The sequence below is a fragment of the Bison bison genome, unplaced genomic scaffold, assembly GCF_000754665.1.
Source record: "Bison bison bison isolate TAMUID 2011002044 unplaced genomic scaffold, Bison_UMD1.0 scf7180017856337, whole genome shotgun sequence".
NCBI lineage: Eukaryota > Metazoa > Chordata > Mammalia > Artiodactyla > Bovidae > Bison > Bison bison.
The window spans coordinates 409,477-432,355 of record NW_011486910.1 but is presented as its reverse complement, the minus strand read 5'-3'; the positions used below and the strand labels follow the sequence as shown (position 1 = coordinate 432,355).

At 42.6% G+C, this 22,879-nt stretch overlaps 1 protein-coding gene across 4 annotated transcripts in view; it reads right to left on the bottom strand.

Moving 5' to 3' along the window:
* Positions 1-22,879, bottom strand: part of FGGY (FGGY carbohydrate kinase domain containing) — a 504,873-nt gene that overhangs the window by 98,303 nt on the left and 383,691 nt on the right. For all 4 annotated transcript variants that reach the window (XM_010859213.1, XM_010859222.1, XM_010859202.1 and 1 more), the window contains 2 exons: positions 7,859-7,933; positions 1,478-1,598 (listed from right to left, as the gene is read on the bottom strand). In XM_010859213.1, the coding sequence (XP_010857515.1) occupies positions 1,478-1,598; positions 7,859-7,933 (196 nt within the window). The remainder of the gene's footprint in view (positions 1-1,477; positions 1,599-7,858; positions 7,934-22,879) is intronic.

The window sequence follows — 22,879 nt, the reverse complement described above, 5'->3', positions numbered from 1 at the left end:
CCGGTACCATCCTAGTCCGGCACCTACCAGGTGTCTGACCTTGGATGGTCAATATAAGTCACCTCCCTGACCCTCAGTTTTCCTGTCTGTAAGACAGGGGCACCGATTCCTACCTTTGGTGGTGTGTGCAGATTAAATGTAAATAAAGTGATTTACCTTGACACAGAGTAGGAGTGCAGTTGAGTGCAGTCAATTCTACTCCTATTTTTACATACTTACCCTTAGACCGTGTGCTTTTGATACTGTTCACTGGCCTATGCTTCTGTTTCCCTACCTCTAAGAAGGGGTTCAGCAACAGAGTTTGATCTCATAACGTGAAGAGGGTGATGTTGCCCATCATGTGTGGGAAAGCTCTCACCTGTGGGTATCTTCGTGGCCTGGAGGGGGGAAGGGAGAGTCTAGCAGAAAACTGGAGCCCCCATTCATCAGAGGTATGGCATGCAGGGGACAGGGGGGCAGCAAAAGATCATGATGAATGGAGGCCAGTGGAGGGAGAATCAGATGAGACTGGAGTTGGGGCTGTGAGCAGGGTTCAATCCTTTCCCACTTCCCTCTGCTTGCCCTGCCCTGGTACCTGGCCTCCGTGTGGTAGTGGGGAGTGGGAACATGAGTTCTCAGGAGACAGTGGGAGAGAAGGGAGCAAAAGGCATGAGGGCAGCAGGTCCAGAGGGAAATGAGCCCAGGTCAGCCACTGGGACTCAAGCAGGCCTCCTATTCATGGGGTCCCTTCCATGGGGCTCGGGAGTCTGCACTATGAAGCCTGCTTGCTTTTGTCTGTTCAGATCACAGAAGGATCAGCCCATTACCCAGGATTCCCTCCATCTGTGTCATGATCTCTGGTTCTGATGAGTTGAGAAGGAATCACAGGATCTTGACATTTCAATCAGGGCTCAAATTCCCACCAGCAGCCAGACACCCGCAGCTCCCACCATAGCCAGGCTCGGCAATCTTTCTTCAAGATGGTTTGCTTATCATTTCCGCCAGTCACTTGCCCTGCACTGTTACAGATCCAAACCAGGGCAAGGTCATGGTGTTTCCATAACACCCTGTGCTTTTCTCACTCAAAGCTCTTGCTACACTGGATGTGATGTGTCTGTTTGCTGTCTGCCTTCTTCCACAGACCCTGAGCTCTCTGGGGGCAAGAATCATGTTTTCATTTCTGTATCTTCAATACTACCCAAAGTGGGGTATGAGAAGAGGTACTCAAGACTCTTAAGTAAATATTTGAAAACTAAGATCTGGCCCTTGCCAACTTCTCTTATTTCTTACCATCATCCAGTAGTTGGATACACATAGAAGTCACTTTTCCTGGTATGACAACAGCAGTTAACTTAAGAAAAAAATCATTTTAACATAAATGCTCCAAATAATATGGCACCCCACCTATATCCTCCTTTTTTCTACCCTGTCTAGATCTTGGCCACATTCATGTGCTGTCAAGTCTAGGATAATCTCTACTCTTCCTCCTCATACTTACCAGTGATGTCGGCGTGCATTTGCACAAAAAGGGGATTCTTGCTGAGGCCACCACACAGGAAAAGGGTGCTGATCGAGTGCCCTGCTGACTCCATGGCCTCTATAATGAGGCGCGTCCCGAACTTAAAAGGAAAAATAGAAGAAAGCATCAGCATGGTAGCAAAGGGAAATGATATAGAACATTTGCTAAGTGTTTACCCAGCAGTAGAACCTGCACTTGGAGCCTGACATATATATACTCTCTTAGAAAGTCAGGACTCAAGGAGATTACATTGCTCGTGATAATGCCATTATATTAAGTTGCAGAGTGGGAATTCCAACCTGGGTCTGCCTGATTCCAAAACCTTCTGAATTATTATACCATTTGCTTCTATCAGTAGTCATACATTGACAAAACAAGTTGACAGTGTTAACACAGTTCATTCAACTACACAGATTTGATGAGTATCCACTATGGTCCAGATCCTCTACGATAAACTTTTTGGCACCAGGGGCTAGTTTTGTGGAAGACAATTCTTCCACAGACTGGCGTGGGGTTGGTGGTTTCTGGATGACTCTCATAAGGAACGTGCAACCTAGATCCCTTACATGTGCAGTTCACAGCAGGATTCGTGATCCTATAAGAATCTAATGCTGTGGCTGATCTGACAGGAAGGAGAGCTCAGTTGGTAACATGAGTGATGGGGAGCAACTGTAAATACAGATGAAGCTTCGCTAGCTCACCTGCCACTCACCTCCTGCTGTGCAACCTGGCAGGCTGGGGACCTCTGCTCTATAAGTTATGGGGAATGGAGTGACTGGCAGCTCTGCTCCAAAAAACTCTGTTTCAAAAGATCACTGCTGGAGATCTCTAAGTCAGTTTTCCTTCCTTAAAGAGGAACTAAAGAAGTTAGTTCCTTGGAAATGGTGCCAACAAACTCAGCAGCAGAAACATGGAAAGAGGGCTCTCATTGCACAAGGAAGGTGAGCCACAAGACTTCAGGCTGGCAAAGGGCTAAAAGAACCTTTGTTATCACCTGAAGCCAGGTAGTGGTTCTAATGAGACGGTGTCCAGTGCCAGAATCCATTCCTCATCAGTCCTTAGTGATCTGAGATGATGCAGAAACCACATGCCCTGTTTGGCTCAAGCTTCACCGTATTTTCATTTCAGCCCTTGTGTCCTCCTATCTTTCGAAAATGTGTTATTTTCATCCTTGTCTTGTTCAGTTCACGAAACTCAGTAAAAACTGATGCTTGACAAGAAGATACTACCATAGGGTCATCAAGGTGAATCTTAATACATAAGTCATTAGTTTTAGGTAGGGTATTAGAGTAGCTAAAAACCACAATTTCCTAGAACATTAAAAAACTGGAAGTCTCCAAATCATCATTTATTTGAGAGAGGATTAAAAACAAAAAGATGAACTGTGATATGATGTTAGGAGGCAGCTGCACAGTGATGTTAGAGAAAGTGGCTCTGGGAAGAAATGAGGGAGAAGGTATTTTGGTGTCACGATAGCCCTTGAGATGTTCAGACAGAGCAACTATGGAGAGTGACCAAGTCCCAGGTGTGCACACAGGAAGTGGCTGAAGCAGATGGAAGAAAAGGTCAAGGGGAAGGAGAAGGTCAAGGGAGAAAGGGAGGTTAAGGATCTGGGAGGTAAGAGATGGTGCAAACACCAAGAAGGTGGGGTGTGGGCTTCACAGGTTCAGTGAAGGTAGACAGTGGTTCTGGTCAGATGGCATTCAAGTGCACAAAGAAGGCGACGACAGCTCAGCTTGAGGACATGCAGTATCTGAGCTTCACCAAAGGAAGGGAAGAGGGTTTAGGAAATCATCAGGATGCAGAAAATCCTGATTGCTGTGGAGTAAATGATGAGGGATGGAGGAGGTCCTAGCAAGGAACCTGGAACTAATAAGCCACCGCCAAGTGGAAGAGTTCAGGAAAGGTCAAAAGGAGACACCACATGTCCTACTACTTCCCAGAATCCTTCTTGCTGACATTCATCTTGACTGAGCAGTGCTTGCACCACCAGGAAGGGCCCTGGCCACAGAAAACCAGGAAACTAATCCCATCACTATAACACCTGAAACTGTGAGCCACGTGGCAGAGCAGTTCTCCTGGGTTCCCTACCCTGCTGCTCTCTGCCCGGGTGCCCCTTCCCAATAAAGTCTCTTGTTTTGTCGGCACGTGTGTCTCCTTGGACAGTTCATTTCCGAGTATTAGACCCCTTTTTGAGTCCTGGAAGAGGTCCCCTTTCCTGCAATAGTGGGGGCAGTTCAGGAGCAGAACCAGGCATTTCCAGCCCACAGGTCTTCAGGTTTGTTGGAGCTATTAGCGAGTCTAGTAAGAATATGGATTAGATAAAACTTGGGCCGCCAAAGATCATCCACAGATGTAGTGTGTTAAAGAAAAGATTAAAACATGTTGTACCCTATAAGACCAGATCCTGCTTATTGAATATGCCTGATTACCCCCAGGTGTTCTTTCTTAAGCTTTTTGCGGCGGTCATGAACCCTCTTGAGAATACGATAAAGCCTACTGACCTCCCCAGAAAAAAGTCATATATAAAATAGTATTATAATTAATTTTAGGAGCCCTACAAATGGCCTTACATCTGCCATGGATCATTTGGTGTCCGTGGATTCCAGGTAACTCTAGTCTACTCTAGGAGCATGAATCTGCACCTAGGAAATAAGAGTATGGCTTTTGAATTAAAAAAACAAAACCAAAAAAAAAAAAAACCTGGGAAGGCATTCAGGCATTTTACCTACTTTTAGAATCAAATTCACACCTAACCTTTCCATGACTCAATTCTCATTTTAAAAATGGGAATAAAACATCATATTTTTCATTTGATAACTCCATGGACTGTCTAAAATGTTAATATGCAACGAAAATTTAAAATGTGGTCTTAGACTTGATGAAATACAGAAATATTTACCTTGCAAAGTTGCTGCTGTAGACAGCATATGTAAAGCTCACAGAAGAGTGTCTAGTACACGGAAGGTATTTAGAAATGAGAGCTATTCTGGTTATTAGCTATAGGCTAAGCACTCTGCTATGCTCTTTAACATCACTTCTAATTTTATGAAAAAAAATCAAAAGCTGCATATTATTATCCCCATTTAGGATTTCCATAATTTGCTTAAAGCCATGCAGTCTGCTTCAGGGGAGGGGAAGCTGCCTCCTAACGTGCATGGAGATGCCGTGCAAAATGGATATTTCTGATATTTCTAAAACCAGAAACCTGGGGGCTCATGTGATTAGCAGGCCTGAGAGGAGAGTAACACAAAGCACATTCTCTGGGAAAAGTTTCGAAGCGATCAGAACAAGAGGCGCTCCCTCCAGAGGGGCTGGGATGGCCGATCTATCCTCCGTGTGGCATTGTCAGCAGGAAATTCCCACTCAGGCTGCTGGTTAGTTACAGGGCCTTCCCTTTCGGCAACTTAAACGCCACTCTGTGTGAAACACTCCACCCTCCTTAAACGCCCCACCAAAGGGCTTTGTGCTAAAATGATTTTGTGCTCACCTTTCTGGAAAAAATGTTTTCACAGAGAAATTTAAATTAAAATTAGGCCGTTCCACTGGGAATGTACAGAACCAAATGCAAATAGAGAGACTTCAAATGCAAATAGTACTTTTAAAGAGTCTATTCTGCAAAGAAAACTATAGATGAACAGGCTATGGATAAACTGGGTGTTTGACAGGTCTTTCAATTAAGCTTGGTCAAGAGAGAATTTCACTTCATGAAGGGTTTTGCATAGTCTCAAATTAACTTCACTACAATATCTCTTTAATTTCATTCTGTTCTTAGAAAATGTCAACCATAGATATTGCTATGGAGAGGAATGTGCTTAAATAACTTTATAATCAATAGGTGTAAGGAATATTCATAGTCAGTGAACACATTTTTTTGAACATCATGGGAAAATCTCTGGTATTAGAATGCTCATTAAAATGCACATTAAAACACACAAATGAACTAAAAGATCAGAACACCCAGATACTTTTGCAAAACAGACCGAACTCCTCACAGTTCAATGGACTGCACAACATAGCCTTATTGAAAAATCTGTCTTCAATTGCCTTTCCTTTGTGGTGCTATAAAGGTCATTAAAACAATGGAGAGAATAAATATGATAGCTTTTAATACATGTACGACCTATTACAAACAAAAGTGATTTGCCAAGTGTGTGGTGTTCTGGAAAATGTAGCTGGCTTCCCCCACCCCAGCCTTCCCCCACCCATGGCCTGCATTGTACATTCTTAGATTTCTGCTACACTGTTCTTACCAGGAAGGGGACTCTGTGGGACAATCCTGGCCAGATTAATGATGTTTTCTAAAATGTATCAAATCAAAACTGTTCTTGGGAATGCCTAAAGGCTTATTTCAATCACGTAGCTTTTACAAACTGATCCAAGAGCAATGGTAGCATGGTAACATGAAAGAGCAAAAGCCAGAGAGCAGAAGGACAGAGGTTCAGATTCTGACTCTGCCATGCACTAGCTGTTTGACCTTGGCAAGCAGTGTTCCCTGTCTGTAAAATGAGACAAGCCCACCTACTTACAGGGTTACTCACTGTGGGTAAGGTACCCTGTTTGGTGCCTGGCACAGGCAGTGGGCATCAGTGAGAGGGAACAGGGATGATCATCAGATGATGGTGACCCTTGGCTCATCCTGGGTGGCCTCCTTCTTCATGTTTCCCTCTTAGCAGGGACTCAGAAGGATGAGCCTCATGCAGCTCTGATATTTTCCTAGATTATTCATTTTAATGCCTGTGATTCATTCCACTATAAGACTTTCCACACATTAACATCAGAAAATAAAAGCTCCTCAATACACTGTGTACCCAGGTTTATTTTACAAATCTGTGGGTTTAAATCCCAGTTCTGCCACTTACTAGCGGTATGAAACTGAGCAAGTTAATTAACCTCACTTAGGCTTAGATTCTAATCTTTGGAACAGGGATTATAATTCCTCCCTCATAAGGTAAAGTCATATAATGTATGTAAAATATTTAGCCTACTACCTGGTACATAATATCTCAAAACTGTATCATTTATTATTATTATCTTTACTATAAAGCAAGATCACTAAATAACTACCTTTACTACTGATGCATATTTCTGTTCTCCATTTTTTCATCTTTTCATACTAGTCACTCTTACCATTTTGAGAGATGTCAGAACTATCCTTTTTTTTTTTTTTTTAAACCAAGTTCCCATAAATAAAGCAGGCTGACTGGTATTACTGGACTGGACAAGCTCTTATATCAATAAGACAGTTGCTTCAGTAAGTTGTTTCTAGATGAACTTGTTTATAAGCTAAAAAGGATTATTTAATTGTGTTGGCCAACTGGGCTCTTTTATTGTATGTATGTGGTACCTGGGTAAATCCAAACAAAAGGAAAGTACTTTAGTTGATGATATGGACATATAGAAACTATGTATGTAATTCTATTCTTTAAACCAATGAGGATATGAAAGTGGCATGTGGAGAACAGAGTAATTGAATAGCATATAGTTATATCTATATAGCATGAATAAATAAAAGTACTTTGCTTAAGTAGGTATATTTATGAAAAATAAACTATGACTCAGAATTCAGGGAACTGATTCTCCTTTCCTTTAGTCTCCAACTCCCTTTCCAGAGCAGAGCAACTAAGCCTCACTGGATTATTGTTATTTTGGAGTTCCTACCAGCTCTGAGATCCTGAAAGCCATGACTCACTCCCTTCAAATGCACTTTCTAACATGCACATACATGCAATCTTTCATGTTATTTCAGGGTTTAGAGCCCTCCTGTAGCTCACTCACAGATCACCTCTAGACAATGAGTCCTTAGACAGTGATGCTTGACCTTCTAAAAACTTGTTTTCATTTCTGGTTGATCTTCAGTTTAGGAGTTCCTAACACTGAATTCTCCCCTTTCTCCTTCCCTAACCATCCAATGCTTTCATTTAAGCACCTAATTATAAAAACAAACATTTTCATGTTCCAAGGAAGCTTACTATTTAAAGGAACCCCGGACTGGATGCTTTTGTAAAGTGAACAATATCACATATTTTATAAATCTGGACATTCTTAATGCCAGCTCTTCTTAATGCACAAGAACATGGCATCTGCTTGCTTGCTTCTATTTAATTGAACTTAGAAGACAAAGTAGATAAATGGTAGGTAAGATGTTCTAAGATTTTAACTCCTTTTAGTTCTCAGCTATGTGAAGCTATTAGTAAAGTAGATAAAGATCTTCAGAATTTCCTTCTGGACAAGCATCTATTTTTGGCAAGCTCCCTAGAATCTCTGTCACAACAGCATATGATGTATCCTGGGGGATATGCAGTCTCAACTTTATCAATAGACCTAAATCTCTTTAAAAATGGCATTCAAGTGTCTTACAGCAATAGCTTGAACTGTGGCCAGGTAGAGAATGGCAAGATCATCGAGGTCCTGAGATAGTTTCAATCCAGTGACCTATAGGGATGAAGAAAAGAAAAGATGGAGCCATGGTTAGAGATAGTTCCCATGAAACACGCTCAGATGTGTTTTCTTGCCGAAGCAAGTTCATATGCAAATCCCCTTTTTGTAAGCTGAACGTGAAGCGACTACTAAATTGTTTAATCTCCAGACCTGGAAAAAGTATTCTTTCTTCCCCCAAAGAAAATGCCTTGCGTTGAATTAGAGAAAAACAAACCAAACAGTATAAGGAGATTGTGTGTGGTTTTTCTTAGGAGATTGTGTTTGATATTTATTAGCATGGAATGAATTAAATATTTTTCTTCTTATCTGAAAACATTATTCTTTTATTACCAACACCTATTTTCTTTGGCTTACAGAAATCAACATGTAGCTCTGGCATTCTAGTAAAAGATGATCTTATTCTGAGTTCTGCTACTGTTAGAAATCAGTGGGGTATTCAGAGTAAACTAACATGTCTCCTATAAATGTTATACCTGCTGTTGCTGCTGCTGCTAAGTCGCGTCAGTCATGTCCGACTCTGGGCGACCCCATAGATGGCAGCCTACCAGGCTCCCCCGTCCCTAGGATTCTCCAGGCAAGAACACTGGAGTGGGTTGCCATTTCCTTCTCCAATGCATGAAAGTGAAAGTGAAGTCGTTCAGTCATGTCTGACTCTTCTCGACCCCATGGATTGCAGCCTACCAGGCTCCTCCATCCATGGGATTTCCCAGGCAAGAGTACTGGAGTGGGGTGCCATTGCCTTCTCTGAATGTTATACCTACTAGGGGATAACTTAGAATCTGTGGTTTGCAAGGGAATTCAATTAAAGTCAATCCAAACCACATGCTTTTTTATGGAGCATGTACATTTCTGAGAGGTTCCAGGACAACAGGTTACTGGATTTGGGGAGTTTCAAGACTTGTTCATGGTCTCACTTTCATGTCTCCCATTTGTGAAGGTGTTCTCTTGGGACATTTCTAGAGGGTGAAGACTGCCGGTTTCTTTAAGTCTAGTCCGAAGCTGGTGGGCATCAGTGCCACAGTTCACTTCAGATTTTCATGACAAAATTAATTTACATCCAGTACTCCTGCCTGGAAAATCCCATGGATGGAGGAGCCTGGTAGGCTGAGGGCCATGGGGTCGCTAAGAGTCGGACATGACTGAGCGACTTCACTTTCACTTTTCACTTTCATGCATTGGAGAAGGAAATGGCAACCCACTCCAGTGTTCTTGCCTGGAGAATCCCAGGGACAGGGGAGCCTGGTGAGCTGCCGTCTATGGGGTTGCACAGAGTCGGACATGACTAAAGCGACTTAGAAGCAGCAGCAGCAGCAACGGTATTTACATTTCTGAGTTCAATGAAGTGGTGACATGCAGCCTGCACTAAAACGGGGGAGCCTAGTGGTCTACCCAGGTCTCTGTCCTTCAATAGCTCCAGCCCCATTTATCATTTTCTCCAGATTCCACCCCCAGCCAGGATTAAGGCGTCAGCCTTGGCCTGTTACAGGGCACAGATATCCCTCCACTACTCAAACCAGAAACCTGGGAGCACTTTCCCCTGACTTCCCTCTCCCTTCTTGTGTTTAATCAGTCTCCAAGTCTTGTACATTTGAGGTCCCAAATTTATTTTGAATCCATCCCCTCTCTTCATCTTGTCAGTCACTTCCTTAATCCAGGTCCTTCCGCACATTCTTCCTGATTGCTGAAATAGCTCCTGATCAAATCTCCTTGTTTCCAATGGGGCTTGCTCCTCTCTACAAGGGAGCTAGTGCTTATTCTCAAAAGTAAACTGATCATGTGAAAAATTCTGCCCCCATTGCCTTCAGTCTGAAGCAGAAACACCTTCCCTGTCTTCTGTGAGTGATTCTGCCCATGGTCAATCCCGCTCTCTTCCCCAGTGTCTCATCTTTTCTATTCTCACTTAACATCCTGTGTTCCGGCTGTTTTTTTTTTTTTTTGGGGGGTGGGTTGCTGATAGCTGAGTGGGTAAAGAATTCGCCTGGAATGCAGGAGATATAGGAGGTGTGGGTTCGATCCCTGGATCAGGAAGATTCCCTGAAGTAGGAAATGACAACCCACTACAGTATCCCTGCCTGGAGAATCCCACGGACACAGAAGCCTGTCAGGCTGCATTCGGTGGGGTTGCAAAAAGCGAGACACGACTGAGCACACGGCACATGCACATGCTTATTTATTTATTTATATTTTAACTTTTTGGCTGCATAGCCTGTGGGATCTAGTTCCCTGACCAGGGATCTAACTCACGTCCCCTGCAGTGGAAGCACAGGGTCTTAACCACTGGACCACCAGGGAAGTCACCCAGCTGTTCTGATTACTCATCTAAGTCTGCTAAAGTGGGTATTCCTGAATTCAGTAGAGCTACCTGCTGATAGAGGGCAGATTATGAAGCCACTCAATGATAGTAGTGGTGTTGATATGAACACAAAGGAGCATGGGAGGTTTGAAGGAGAAACCAGAAAGGAGCTCTTGGGGTACATATTCTCCAGCCAAGAACTCGGAAGGAACATCTCTCAGAAAGTTCTCCAGAGGCCTAAATATGCAGTAAGAATGTTGGAACTAGGAGAACATGAACCACACTGATAACATAGAGGTTTATGACACAGAGGAGAAAGCAGTTTGCTTAAGAGAGAATCCAGAGGTTCATGGAAGCCAGAACCCAGGTGTTCTGACAGACTCTGTGTTACTCACCACAGTACCTCCCATGCCTGCCACTGACCTGGTACACAGCAGCACTAAGCTAACACTTGGTGAATGTGTGGCGCTTCAGTGCTCCTTTTTCTTTATGAATGCCATTCTCTCTTCTAACATCCTATCCCTCTCTGTCATATACAATTATAAAAGTGAAAAAAAAAGCAAAAGTGTTAGTTGTTCCTGTCATGTCTGACTCTTTAGGACACCATGGACTATAGCCCACCAGGCTCCTCTGACCATGGAATTCTCCAGGCGAGAACACTGGAGTGGGTAGCCATTCCCTTCTCCAGGAGGTCTTCCCAATAGAGGGATCAAACCTGGGTCTCTTGCACTGCAGGAAGATTCTTTCCTGTCTGAGCCACCAGGAAAGACAGTATCTATTCCCTCAGCCCCTCATAAATTCACAGAGGTGGAGTGGGTATATTTTCTCCACACCCCAAGAAAGAAAAACACTGGACCATCACTTAATAGTTGCTTACCCCATGCTCTTCCCCCTCCCCGAACCTCCACACTTTCTCTTCCTCATCAGGGAAGTGATTTCTATGAGACTGCAGTAAAAGAAAGTAAGTTAAAGTATTAAGTTGCTCAGTCATGTCTGGCTCTTTGAAACCCCATGAACTGTAGCTTGCCAGTCTCCTTTGGAATTCTCCAGGCAAGAATACTGGATTGGGTAACCATTCCCTCCTCCAGGGGATCTTCCTGACTCAGAAATCAAACCCAGTCTGCAGGAAGATTCTGCCAGCAGAACCCTCATTGCAGGCAGACTCCTTACTGTCTGAGACACCTGGGCAGCCCCAAGAATACTGGTGTGGATAGCCATTCTCTTCTCCAGGGGATCTTTCCAACCCGGGAATCAAACCAGGGTCTCCTGCATTGCAGGCAGATTCTTTACCATCTGAACCACCTGGGTTGCTATTTCCTACTCCAGGGGAATCTTCCTGACCCAGAGATTAAACTCGTGTCTCCTGCATTGGAGGCAGATTCTTAATCACTGCACCACCTGGGAAGCAGAAGAAGTGACCCTGTAGGTTATATGGGGCTGTTGTGTGATTTAGAAAACAGTGCTCCTGCTAGGTGGACTAAATGCAAGACATTCCATCGAGAAGAGTGAATTATAAAAAGGAGCAGAGTGGACAGGATTTCAGCCCTGCCCTAAGGCCCCTCAGCCAAACACCCTCTGTGAACACCAGCCCCAGGGAGTGCAGTGGTGCTTGGTAAAGATCACAAGTCATAAGTGGTCTCTCTTTCTCTCTTCTTCAGAACTGGCCTGACCTCAACAGGGTAGGAAAAGTTATTGGGCCACAGTTTAGAGCTCTCTTTCAGAGTCAGTCCAATAGGTAGTCTAGCTTTGGCTTCCTCTCGCTGGCTATCAGTGAGGTGTGAATCAGACCATGGTCCTCCATGTGGTTGGGTACGAGTCTGTTTGGCAGATCAACATCCATCCACAGGAGGGTCCTGAATGCCACATGTGGATAAACTGTGATGGAGGGTTTTGACTTTTTATATAGACCATTTTCCTATTAATTTATTAGGGCTCTGTATAATAACATTGACAATGTAACTGGTTCTGATACTCTTCTCAATTAGTAAGAACCCATGAGAGAGGAGGACTAAAATACCACTAGATTGAGTTTTCTTAATCCCAGCAACTATTCAGGAGAACTTCCCCAACGTATTTATATTCAAACAAAAAAATACGATGAACCCTTCTCTAAATTCTGAGTGTTTTCAAAGCTCAGAAATCATAGGGAAGAAAAGAGAAGATAGTTTCTTTTCTTCAGAAACGGAGAATGAGATGATCAAGGTAAATGAGTACTAAATTTAACTCTTGAGCTGGTTTACTAGTAGCTATGGCAAAAAAAGAAACATGATGGATGGCACAGCCTTTCATTTATGACAAATAAAACATATCACTCTTCAAGAGAAACAAAATTATTCCTGGGGAGGAATTTATTACATGGACCATCATATGGAAGGCCTTCAGTATCAAAAGGGAGTAATAAGCAAGAATGGTTCTCCCATGGCTATTTCCAACATTCCCTCACCACTAATACCAGAGACATGAGTTGAAATGTGACTCAGTGAAATGGCCCAGGGTCCCTGCTTTCTTGACATCTCACCTTATTTGCTAATGGCGACAGTAGAAGAACAGATAATCATTTGATTCTCCCTCAAGTATCAGGCATCCCAGCCTCATCTTGACAAAAATCAAATGACAGTCAACCCAAGATGGAACTTTCTAAGGTGTGTCTGTCATGTGGACCACTCAGGAGGCTACAGAGGACCCTCATGGAGCTATCATGGCAAGAGGTGTCAGAGCCCTGGAGATGCCAGGATGTCCTGGGGGAGGCACAGCTTTGCAACCAGCCAGAAAGCTGGAACAGGCCAGAGGAGCTGATACTCTTGGCTGAAGGCTGAATGGCTCCATCAGTAAGAAGATATGAAAAGGAAGCATAACTGGAAGGAATCTGTTTATAGATGCACATGTGCCTGTTTCAAATGCTTGGGAGAGAGTGAAATGAGTGGGGAAGCCCCCATGGAGAGTTCCAATGGTAAGCATATTTTATTTATTTTGACTATTGTGAAATGAAGACTATAACAGAAAACATTCATAATTAATATTTAGAGGCATATGGTGGCCAAAGAGACGTGAACTGCAATGGATAATTTCAACCTCCTAGGTACTATTATAAAACATTTATGTAAATACTATTGGGATTTATAAAGGTGAAAGAAAGATGATACACTTTGGAGTAAGATGTTCTCTCTGATTGACGGCAGGACAATTGTGAGTTTTGTTGTTTGAGCCTCAGTTTTTTAAATTCTGTAAAATAAGAATAATAATACCTCAAGGTATTTAATAATTAAATGAGTTATCATTTGCAAAGCATCTAACTTTTTATGCAAGCTGTACCAAATCGACAAGAGCTAGATACTTATAGCGCTTAATAAATGTTCATACTCTTCCCTTTTCTCTTAATAAATGTTCACTTCTGTTCTTCTGAATTACATGAGCGGCTCAATCTCATTCACTAATTGGGATACAGAAACAAAAGATCTCCTGCAACATGCTGTGGGTACTCCCAGGGTATCAGCGATGGGGACTGAAGACCAGTAGTGGTATAGGGTGGGGAAGACAGAGCAGAAAGAGTGCTGGGTGTCAGATCAGGATCACGTGAGACATCCAGGAGTGTGGAGAAGCAGGGTGCCCCGATGAGCGGCCAGCAATAGGACAGTGGAAGACTCACTTTCAAGGACTTCTTGGAGAAGCCTTAGTCCTTATCAACCTACACACTTCCGTTCATTCTGTGAAAGGAAAGACACATGATCTTCACCCTAGACTTCAGCTGAAATCCTGTACCCCCCAGGCAGCTGTGTGAACTTGGGCTTCTCTCTTAACGCTTTCGTGAGGTCTGAGTTAAAGGCAGATTTCCTGTGATCCAACTTCTAGTTACTGAGCTTTTGGTGGGGGCCCAGCAATCTGCATTTTTAGCAAGGCCTGAATGCATGATAAATTGTAGGAACAATTGCCCTAAACCTTGGTTATGTCAATTATAGGTCCATAGGCCACGGAGTAGTTGAGATTATAAACAAAGGTCTATTAGTAATTTAGTTAGCTAAGTTTTTCCCTTCTTAGTTGTTCAAAAAATTAAGTGATTATGTATATTGGTAAGAAAAAAAATGCTTAGAAATAGAGCTCAAGGGGTTTCTAAACATTATGAAAGACAAGAAAACGGGATTCTTTGTCATAAGATTTTCTAGGGTCATCAGAGTTTGATGGAGTATCCAAGGCTCAAGGGAATTGACTGAAAACTTTTCAGAACACAAAGGAATAAGAAACTCTCTGCTGTTCAGTCAGTAATGAAGGAGATGATGGGCATATAGCAAGGAAATAAGGAGGATCAGAGAAAGATTTCCGGTAAACCTCTGGAGAGAGGCCAGAGATTGGAGAACAGGTCTCAGATAGTCAGCAGCCTGGAAGAGAAAGGGAGATAAAATTTCCCCAAAATATTTATAGGTTATCAGTATCGGGGATGGAGACCAACACTTGGCATTGTCAAAAACTCATCCAGAAATGGGAAATGCATATAAATGTATTAACACAATGTGATAGGCCAAATTTAGGTTAACATCCCCTGACTATCCTGCTGCTGCTGCTAAGTCACTTCAGTCATGTCTGATCCTGTGTGACCCCAGATGGCAGCCCACCAGGCTCCCCCGTCCCTGGGATTCTCCAGGTAAGAGCACTGGAGTGGGTTGCCATTTCCTTCTCCAATGCATGAAAGTGAAAAGTGAAAATGAAGTTGCTCAGTCATGTCTGACTCTTAGTGACCCCATGGACTGCAGCCCACCAGGCTCCTCGGTCCATGGGACTTTTCCAGGAAAGAGTACTGGAGTGGGGTGCCATTGCCTTCTCCCCTGACTACCCTACCAAACACTAATTTGGGCACTGCTATAAAGGGCTTTTGCAGATGGAACTGGTTACTAGCCAGTTGATCTTAAAATAGGGATATTACCCTGGATTATCCATTTGGGCCCAATGTAATCCTGTGAGCTATTAAAGACAGAAGAGGAAGACAGAAGAGTCAGTCAAGAGATACAGTAGAATAATGTAGGAGAGATGAGGTAGAAGTGGAAATTAGAGAGATTCAAAGCATGGGAAGGACTTGATCTGCTATTGCTGGCTCTGAAGATGGAGAAAGAGGACGATGAGCCAAGGCATTCATGTGGCCTCTCGAACCTGAGGATCCCTAGCTAACAGCTATGTTGGAAACAGGCACCTCTGTCTTACAACTGCACAGAGCTGAGTTTGGCCAACAACTTGAAGGATTTGATAGCAGATTATTCCCAGAACCTCCCTTAGTTCTGGTCTTGTGAAAACAGGAGCAGAGAAACCAGTTGGGCCAGCCTGGGCTTCTGACCTACATAACTGTGAGATAATAAATTTAAGCCTTGAACTTCCCTTGTGGACCAGTGGTTAAGAATCTGCCTGCCAACGCAGGAGACAAGGGTTTGATACGTTGTCTGGAAAGATTCCACATACCATGGAGCAACTAAGCCTGTGCACCTCAACCACTGAGGCCTGAGCAACAAGAGAAGCCACCACCATGAGAAGCCTGAACACAGCAAAGGGGAGCCCCACTCGCCACAACTAGAGAAAGTGCGTGCATAGCAACGAAGACCCAGCAGAGCCAATGTTAGATAAATCATTTACAAATAAATATAAAAAATACATTTAAGCCACTAGGCTTGTGGTAATTTATTCCAGAAGCAATGGACAACTAATACACATATGACAACGGGAGAACGGACTGACATTCTCCTTCACAGCCTATTTTGTTGGTGAACTCTATACCAAGAACACTAGTCCATTTGCTGTTTCCCAGATGTACCAGGTGGAGTAGGAAGTGGCAACCCACTCCTGTATTCTTGCATGGAGAATTCCATGGACAGAGGAGCCTGGCAGGCTACGGTTCATAGGACCGCAAAGAGTTGGACATGACTGAAGCGACCTAGCACAGCACAGCACAGATGTACCAGGTACTTCACACCTTCATCTGCCTTGCTTCTGATGTGCTAAACCTAAGTCTAAAAAATCTAAATCTAAAATAATCATATATTTTAATATGCACTTAACAAGGCTGTTTTGGTCAACAGTCCTGGTTCACATTTGCTGTCATATAACCCTGTCTTGGATTTACACACAACTTGGATCCCATCCTGGGTCCTCTGGCCTTAATTATTTCCCATTATTCATCTCTTAGGTCTTCCTGGCAGATTTCCACCTGATTTACTCCTCAATCTTTTATCATGATACACTATCTTGAGAAAGGATCCTGTTCACAATCCACACTGCCCCCTAGCCCCAGTTTTGTCATTTGGTGCATACAGGGAAGATAAAAAGCACTAAGAAAAGACTGATTCTATACTGCAATTAAAAAAAAAAAAATCACTAAACTAAGGGAGAAATATTTCAGACAGATTGAAAACAGAACAAAAGGAGTGCCAAAAATACAAAGATTTAATTTTTCATTTGAGAATGTCAGTGACCTCGGTTTGAACTGACTGGGTTCTACTACTACTTCTGGTCTTTTCTTCCCTGAGTGAATTACTTAGACTCTCTGACCCTCAATTTCTCCACTGTTTTCAATGTGGTAATAATACTGTCTTGTAGGGTTATAAAGAAAGCTGGTGATGATGCTTGGAAGGCATCTATCATGGTGCTTGGTAGGTCATGATTCCTGAAAAAAAAAGCACCTATTACAAATCATCATACTAGCTGGTAAATTAGTTGCTTTAATAAAAAAAATACATTATCTGAAAACCAGTTAAATGATACTGAAGATATTAAACTTCATTATAAGAGTCAATTTTTCATAGGCAAAAACAATATGTGAAAGAATGGTACATAAAACAATATTAAATCAGAACCAAAAAAATCAATAAACTCATGTCAAAGAGTCCACGTGTTTCCAAGGCTTACAAATATATCATTCAAACGCTGCTTAATTGGTCCTGAGCTTCCAACTCGATCATCTATCTCCCAATCAGGTGAAGCCACAGGGATACAGCCTCTGGCTTCTCTGCACACACTCGCCAGAATTGCTGACTCCCCCACATCTGACTCTGTTCAGCCATGTCTGTCTCTAGCTGGGAGTCAGTCCTCTGGGAACTGGCTAAGATCTCATAGTGCTTCTTTCCTGACTCCCTCCTAGTTTTCCACACGCACGTTGCACTGTGCTTGTTTTGAAGAGCCCTTGGAACAGCGCTCAACCTCTCCAGCAGTTTGAGCAGCATATGGCCTTATGTTAGAAATCACAGCTCTTCAAAGAACCAGAAAATAACTTTCCGTTCTGGGTAGTGTTGTGCTTGCAAAATGAAGCAGGGAAAACACGTTTCAGCCAATTGGTGAATGTGCTGTGTTCTCACCTCCCGGTATGTCTCTGAGGTAATTTACTTCTCTGAGTGGGCGTTTCAGGAAAGGAATTTTTTTAAAACCCACCATAACAAAGAGGGCATATTGATTTGAGAATAAACACTGGTTGTGTACACAAGGAGGCAAGGACTCTTTTACAACTAAGGCACAGCAAAGGGGAGTTTCCTATCATATTGATGATGAAACTGAGGGCTGATAATTTAAATACTCAAGTGTGAAGTGTTCTCAGTCACTCAGTTGTGTCCGAATCTTTGTGACCCCATGGACTGTGGCCCACCAGGCTCCTCAGCCCAGGGGATTTTCCAGGCAAGAATACTGGAGTGGGTAGCCATTCCAGGATCCCCTGGGAAGACCTCAGGGATGGAACCCACGTCTCTTACGTCTGTGGCATTGGCAAGTGGATTCTTTAGCACTAGTGCAACCTGGGAAAGAGAAGGCGAATCTCTAACCTTGTACGAAACATGGTTCCTGTGATGGACCAAGTGATTGTTTAGTTTCTCTAGCTGATTGTTTGTGGCTGGAGGCCTTGGTGGCTGGTAGGTACCATCTGTTCTGAGCCTAAAGTGGATGGCTTGTGACCAGCTGCCTGGGATTCAAAGGCCATCTTGTAAACATGCAAGTAAGGGCCACTAAGCAGGACCTACAATTCAAAAGTAGCTGCCGTTGCTGTCTGTCTGCTGTGTGACAGTCTCTCCATTTGATTCTGACAATGACCCTGCAAGGAAGCCTCTGCTGCCCCTGCTTACTGACAGGCAGACGGACCTCACAGAGCTAACCTCAGAGGTCACACACAGCTGGCACATTTTCAAGCTACGTCTGACTTCAAATCCTGGGCTCACTTTATTGTTTCACTTGAGTAAAAGCTATCCAACCAATTTTCACTTGACTAAAAGCTATCCAACCAATCATTCAAAATAAAAATCACACATACGTCTACTATCTAAGACACACAACCATTACTGGTGGTATTTAGCTTCATCTCTATGACCACATGACCACATCATACCTCTTTAAAAAGTATTGTTTTTGTTTTTAAAGAACCTAGAATCATTGGTGTTAAACGTTTTGATGTTGACTGCTGTTACCCAGCCTCCTTTCAAACATCAGATGCATGACCCTTACCTCTCCATGCCTCATTTATCAAGTGGCAAGGAGAAATATTTACATAGGTGGCTACTCGGTTCAAGCATACTATTAAGTTGCCCACCCTCTAACCATCGCTCTTTTGAGTCCAGTGCCACAGGTCAATCCTGCATCACTGAAGGAGAAATGAAACAGCTAGTAACATGGCAGGAAGCCAACTCTTACCAGAATAAAAGAAAGTGATTCCTATCAAGCTTCATGGAAGGATTCCTGAGTTTTACCCTGTTCTATTTAAGAGGGTAGGCACCTAAAGTGGAAGGGTTTAGAGTCAGGTCAAACCAGGAGTGGTGATTACTTCTGAAATCTGAGTCAGTGAGGGTGGAAAGAAAAACAGGACTATTATTGAGAAAAGATAGGGTTAGAGCTTAAATCCAAGAATCAGGGTAAGGGGAAAAATGGGAGAACAAGCAAGAAGGCTAGTGGTCAGATAGGAGGTGACATTGACTGAGTGAAATAGATTTCAGTGTGAAATCATGCATGATAGAGCTCTGGGGACTCCTTTTTATAGTCAGTGCATCCCATGAAGTCCAGAGGTATGAGTTAAGGAAGTCTCGGGATAGGTTACCCACTCCAGCATTCTCAGGCTTCCCTGATAGGCTTCCCTTAGGCTCAGACAATAAAGAATCCTCCTGCAATGCAGGAGACCTGGGTTGGGAAGATCCCCTGGAGGAGGGCATGGCAACCGACTCTAGTATTCTTGCCTGGAGAAGCCCCATGGACAGAGGAACCTGGTAGACCAGTGTCCATGGGGTCGCAAAGAGTTGGACATGCTGCTGTTGCTGCTAAGTCACTTCAGTCATGTCCGACTCTGTGCGACCCCATAGACGGCAGCCCACCAGGCTCCCCCGTCCCTGGGATTCTCCAGGCAAGAACACTGGAGGGGGTTGCCATTTCCTTCTCCAATATATGACTGAGCGACTAGGCATAGCACACAGCACATGGGTGTGCATCCTAAAAGCTGGGATTCCTGTTTTCATCTAAGCTCTGCTGCTTCTTGGTGTTGTGACCTTGGCAGGTCACGGTTCCTTCCTCCCTTGGCAAGTGAAGGCTGCAATAATTGCTTAACCAGAAGGCAATTATTCAGTGCCCATCTTTGATCTAAGCACTGTTGAAATTAGAAACAAAATAAGCCATACAATCCTTACAATAAGCCTTACAATCAAAAATTTTTTCTAATACATTTAAAGCACATGTTGCTTTGTGACAGCTCTGATATTATTTTTTTAGTACAAATTATGAATTTTGCATTCAAATCTTCAATGTAGGTTTTAATCTTGCTACTATATTTTCAGTTGTCTTTATTATTTCCTTTGTTTTCTCATTCCATTGGCTCTCTATCTGAACTCACTTTTTTCTAATAAGTTTCTGCCCTCTTTCACAGAGATGTGCTTTGAAAAAAAATCCTATTGAATATGCCGAGAAGTTTTAAAATATTCTCTTTGGTTTCAGTAGTAAGTAATTTTTAAGAGGCCTTTCCCTTAAGCATTCAAAATGGTATTTCTTTTACTTTATATGCAACATGTTTTTCCTAAGGGACTCACTTTATTACTATTTTTTTAATTCACTTTTACTAGGGCACTATACATATTCAGTATTTCCCAGCACACTATACACATGATTTACTCTCAGCCTCACTCACTGTAACTTGGGTTTGCCTCTTCAGATCTTTAGCTAGTTGCCAATTCCCAGAGTCTAGCAGTTTTTATTTTGTGTAGCTTTGTTGGCCTGAGGGGGATGACCACTGCCTGGCTTTCTGACCCTAGAGCAGATGACAGACATGTAAAGCTACCCGCCTGTCAAATTCACAGAGTTTCCCTATCTCTGCCCCACTAAGAGAGTCCGATTCAGGGTCCTCAGACTGCAGCCCATCAGCATACATCCTAAATCAGCCTTCCAGCCCAGCTGGCTACTTGGGTTGGCAGTTTTCTAATGGACTGAACTGAAAGGGAAGATAAGGTCTGGGTTGTGGAAGAGTTCTGGGAAACTAAGCGCACTGGCTGCTTCCAAAAAGCAAAGCAAAACAAAACAAAAAACCTTAACCATCAGCATTAGAGTAGAGGGATGACTGCTCTGTTTTTAGGCTTAAAGGGACCTTGCATTTTTAAGCTAGGGACCAGGAAGTGGAGAGGTCCCAACTTTTGCAAGGCTGATGGTTTATTTTGTTCATATGTCAGACATTATATTTCTCAAACAAGTTATTAAATACATTTAATCTTTTTGATTCTGTAAAACCTTCCCAGATTCTCCCTAAGAGTGTCAATTCTAGTTTTTCTAGTTGAATGTCATCTCAATTGTTTAAGTCAGCACAAGTTTATGCTTTTTTCTTGCACCTTCATAGATATTTTCAAATGAAGCAGAGAAAGGCTGCATCAGGGTTTGTTGCCCAAATGCCACCTAAAAGATTCAAACTCAGGCATTTACTGAGTACCTCCTTTGGCTTGTGGGACTTCCCTGGTAGCTTAGACGGTAAAGCATCTGCCTACAATGTGGGAGACCTGGGTTCAATCCAGGTCGATTGAGACGATCTCCTGGAGAAGGAAATGGTAACCCACTCCAGTATTCTTGCCTGGAAAACGCCATGGATGGAGGAACCTGGTAGGCTACAGTCCATGGAGTTGCAAAGAGTTGGACACAACTGAGTGACTTCACTTTCACTTTTCCTTTGGCTTGTACAGATGTCTGTATTACAGTATGTACATATACACAAATACACACACACTCACACATGTACAATATTATTCCCCCAATTATCATGTGAACTTGGAACAGGTACAGTTTCTTTTTAAGTCTGTTTCCCCTCAGTTTAGCCTAGGCCTGCACATAGTAGGTGATCAATAAAGGGTAACAGAAAAGAGCCAACCATGGAGAGAGAAAAGAATTGGGAGAGTGTGCTGTTGGTGAAGCAGAAGAACAGGGAGTGGCCACTGGTTCTTTGAGAGATTTTTTATTACCTAGATAGAATGCTAAGTGCAGTCTATCACTGGTTAGACAGTGACATATGGACCCCAAAATTGTAAACATTCACCCACCGTGCTCTCCCCCCCTCTAGAACACTGCACTGTTATGAACACTGTTCGTAAACCCTGTTTTCTATTTCACTCAGTCAATGTCACTTCCTATCTGAAGCTTTTCTTGACTGCTGAGACCATGGTGGGCCATCATTTTCTATATGTCTATAGAGCCTTGGACAGTGAGTGGCATCTGGAGCTTGAACTTGCATCCCCATTGCCTGTTTATATAAATCATATATTGTTCATGCCCTACTGGGATTTTCTTAGTAGGGCTTGGAACAAAGTAGGCATGAAATAAATTTTTTCCGAATGAGTGTTGCAGAAAGTAGTCACTGTAGGTTCTGGCAAAAGGATAAAATGACAAATAGATTCAGGGTGATTATTTGGATATTATCCAAAACTGGACTGAGGGAAAGAGATTTGAACATAGATACAAAAATCCTCAAGAAAATACTAGCAAACTGGATCCAACAACACATCAAAAGGACCACACATCATGATCACGTAAGGTTTATCCCCAGGACGCAAGGATTTTTCAATATACACAAATTAATCTAATTCTTTGAAAACTGATACAAATGTGATACAAACTGAAGAATAAAAACCATATGATCATCTCAATAGTTGCATAAAAAGTTTTCAACAAAATTCAACACCTATTTATGATTAAAAACTCTCCAGAAACTGGGCATAAAAGAAAACTATCTCAACATAATAAAGGCCATATATGACAAACCCACAGCTAACATCATACTCAATGGTGAAAAACTAAAAGCATTTCCTCTAAGATTAGGAACAAGACAAGGATGTCTACCCTCGCCACTTTTACTCAACATAATTTTAGATGTCCTAGCCATGGCAATCAGAGAAGAAAAAAGAAATAAAAGGAATCCAAACTGGAAAAGCAGAAGTAAAACTGTTTGCAGATACATGACACTGTACATAGAAAATCCTAAAGATGCTATCAGAAAACTACTACAGCTCATCAATGAATTCAATAAAATTGAAGGAAACAAAAGAATATGCAAAAACCTGTTGCATTTCTATACACTAACAATGAAAGATCAGAAAGAAAAATTAAGGAAACAATCCCATTTACCACCACATCAAAAAGAATAAAATACCTAGGAATAAACCTACCTAAGGAGGCAAAAGACC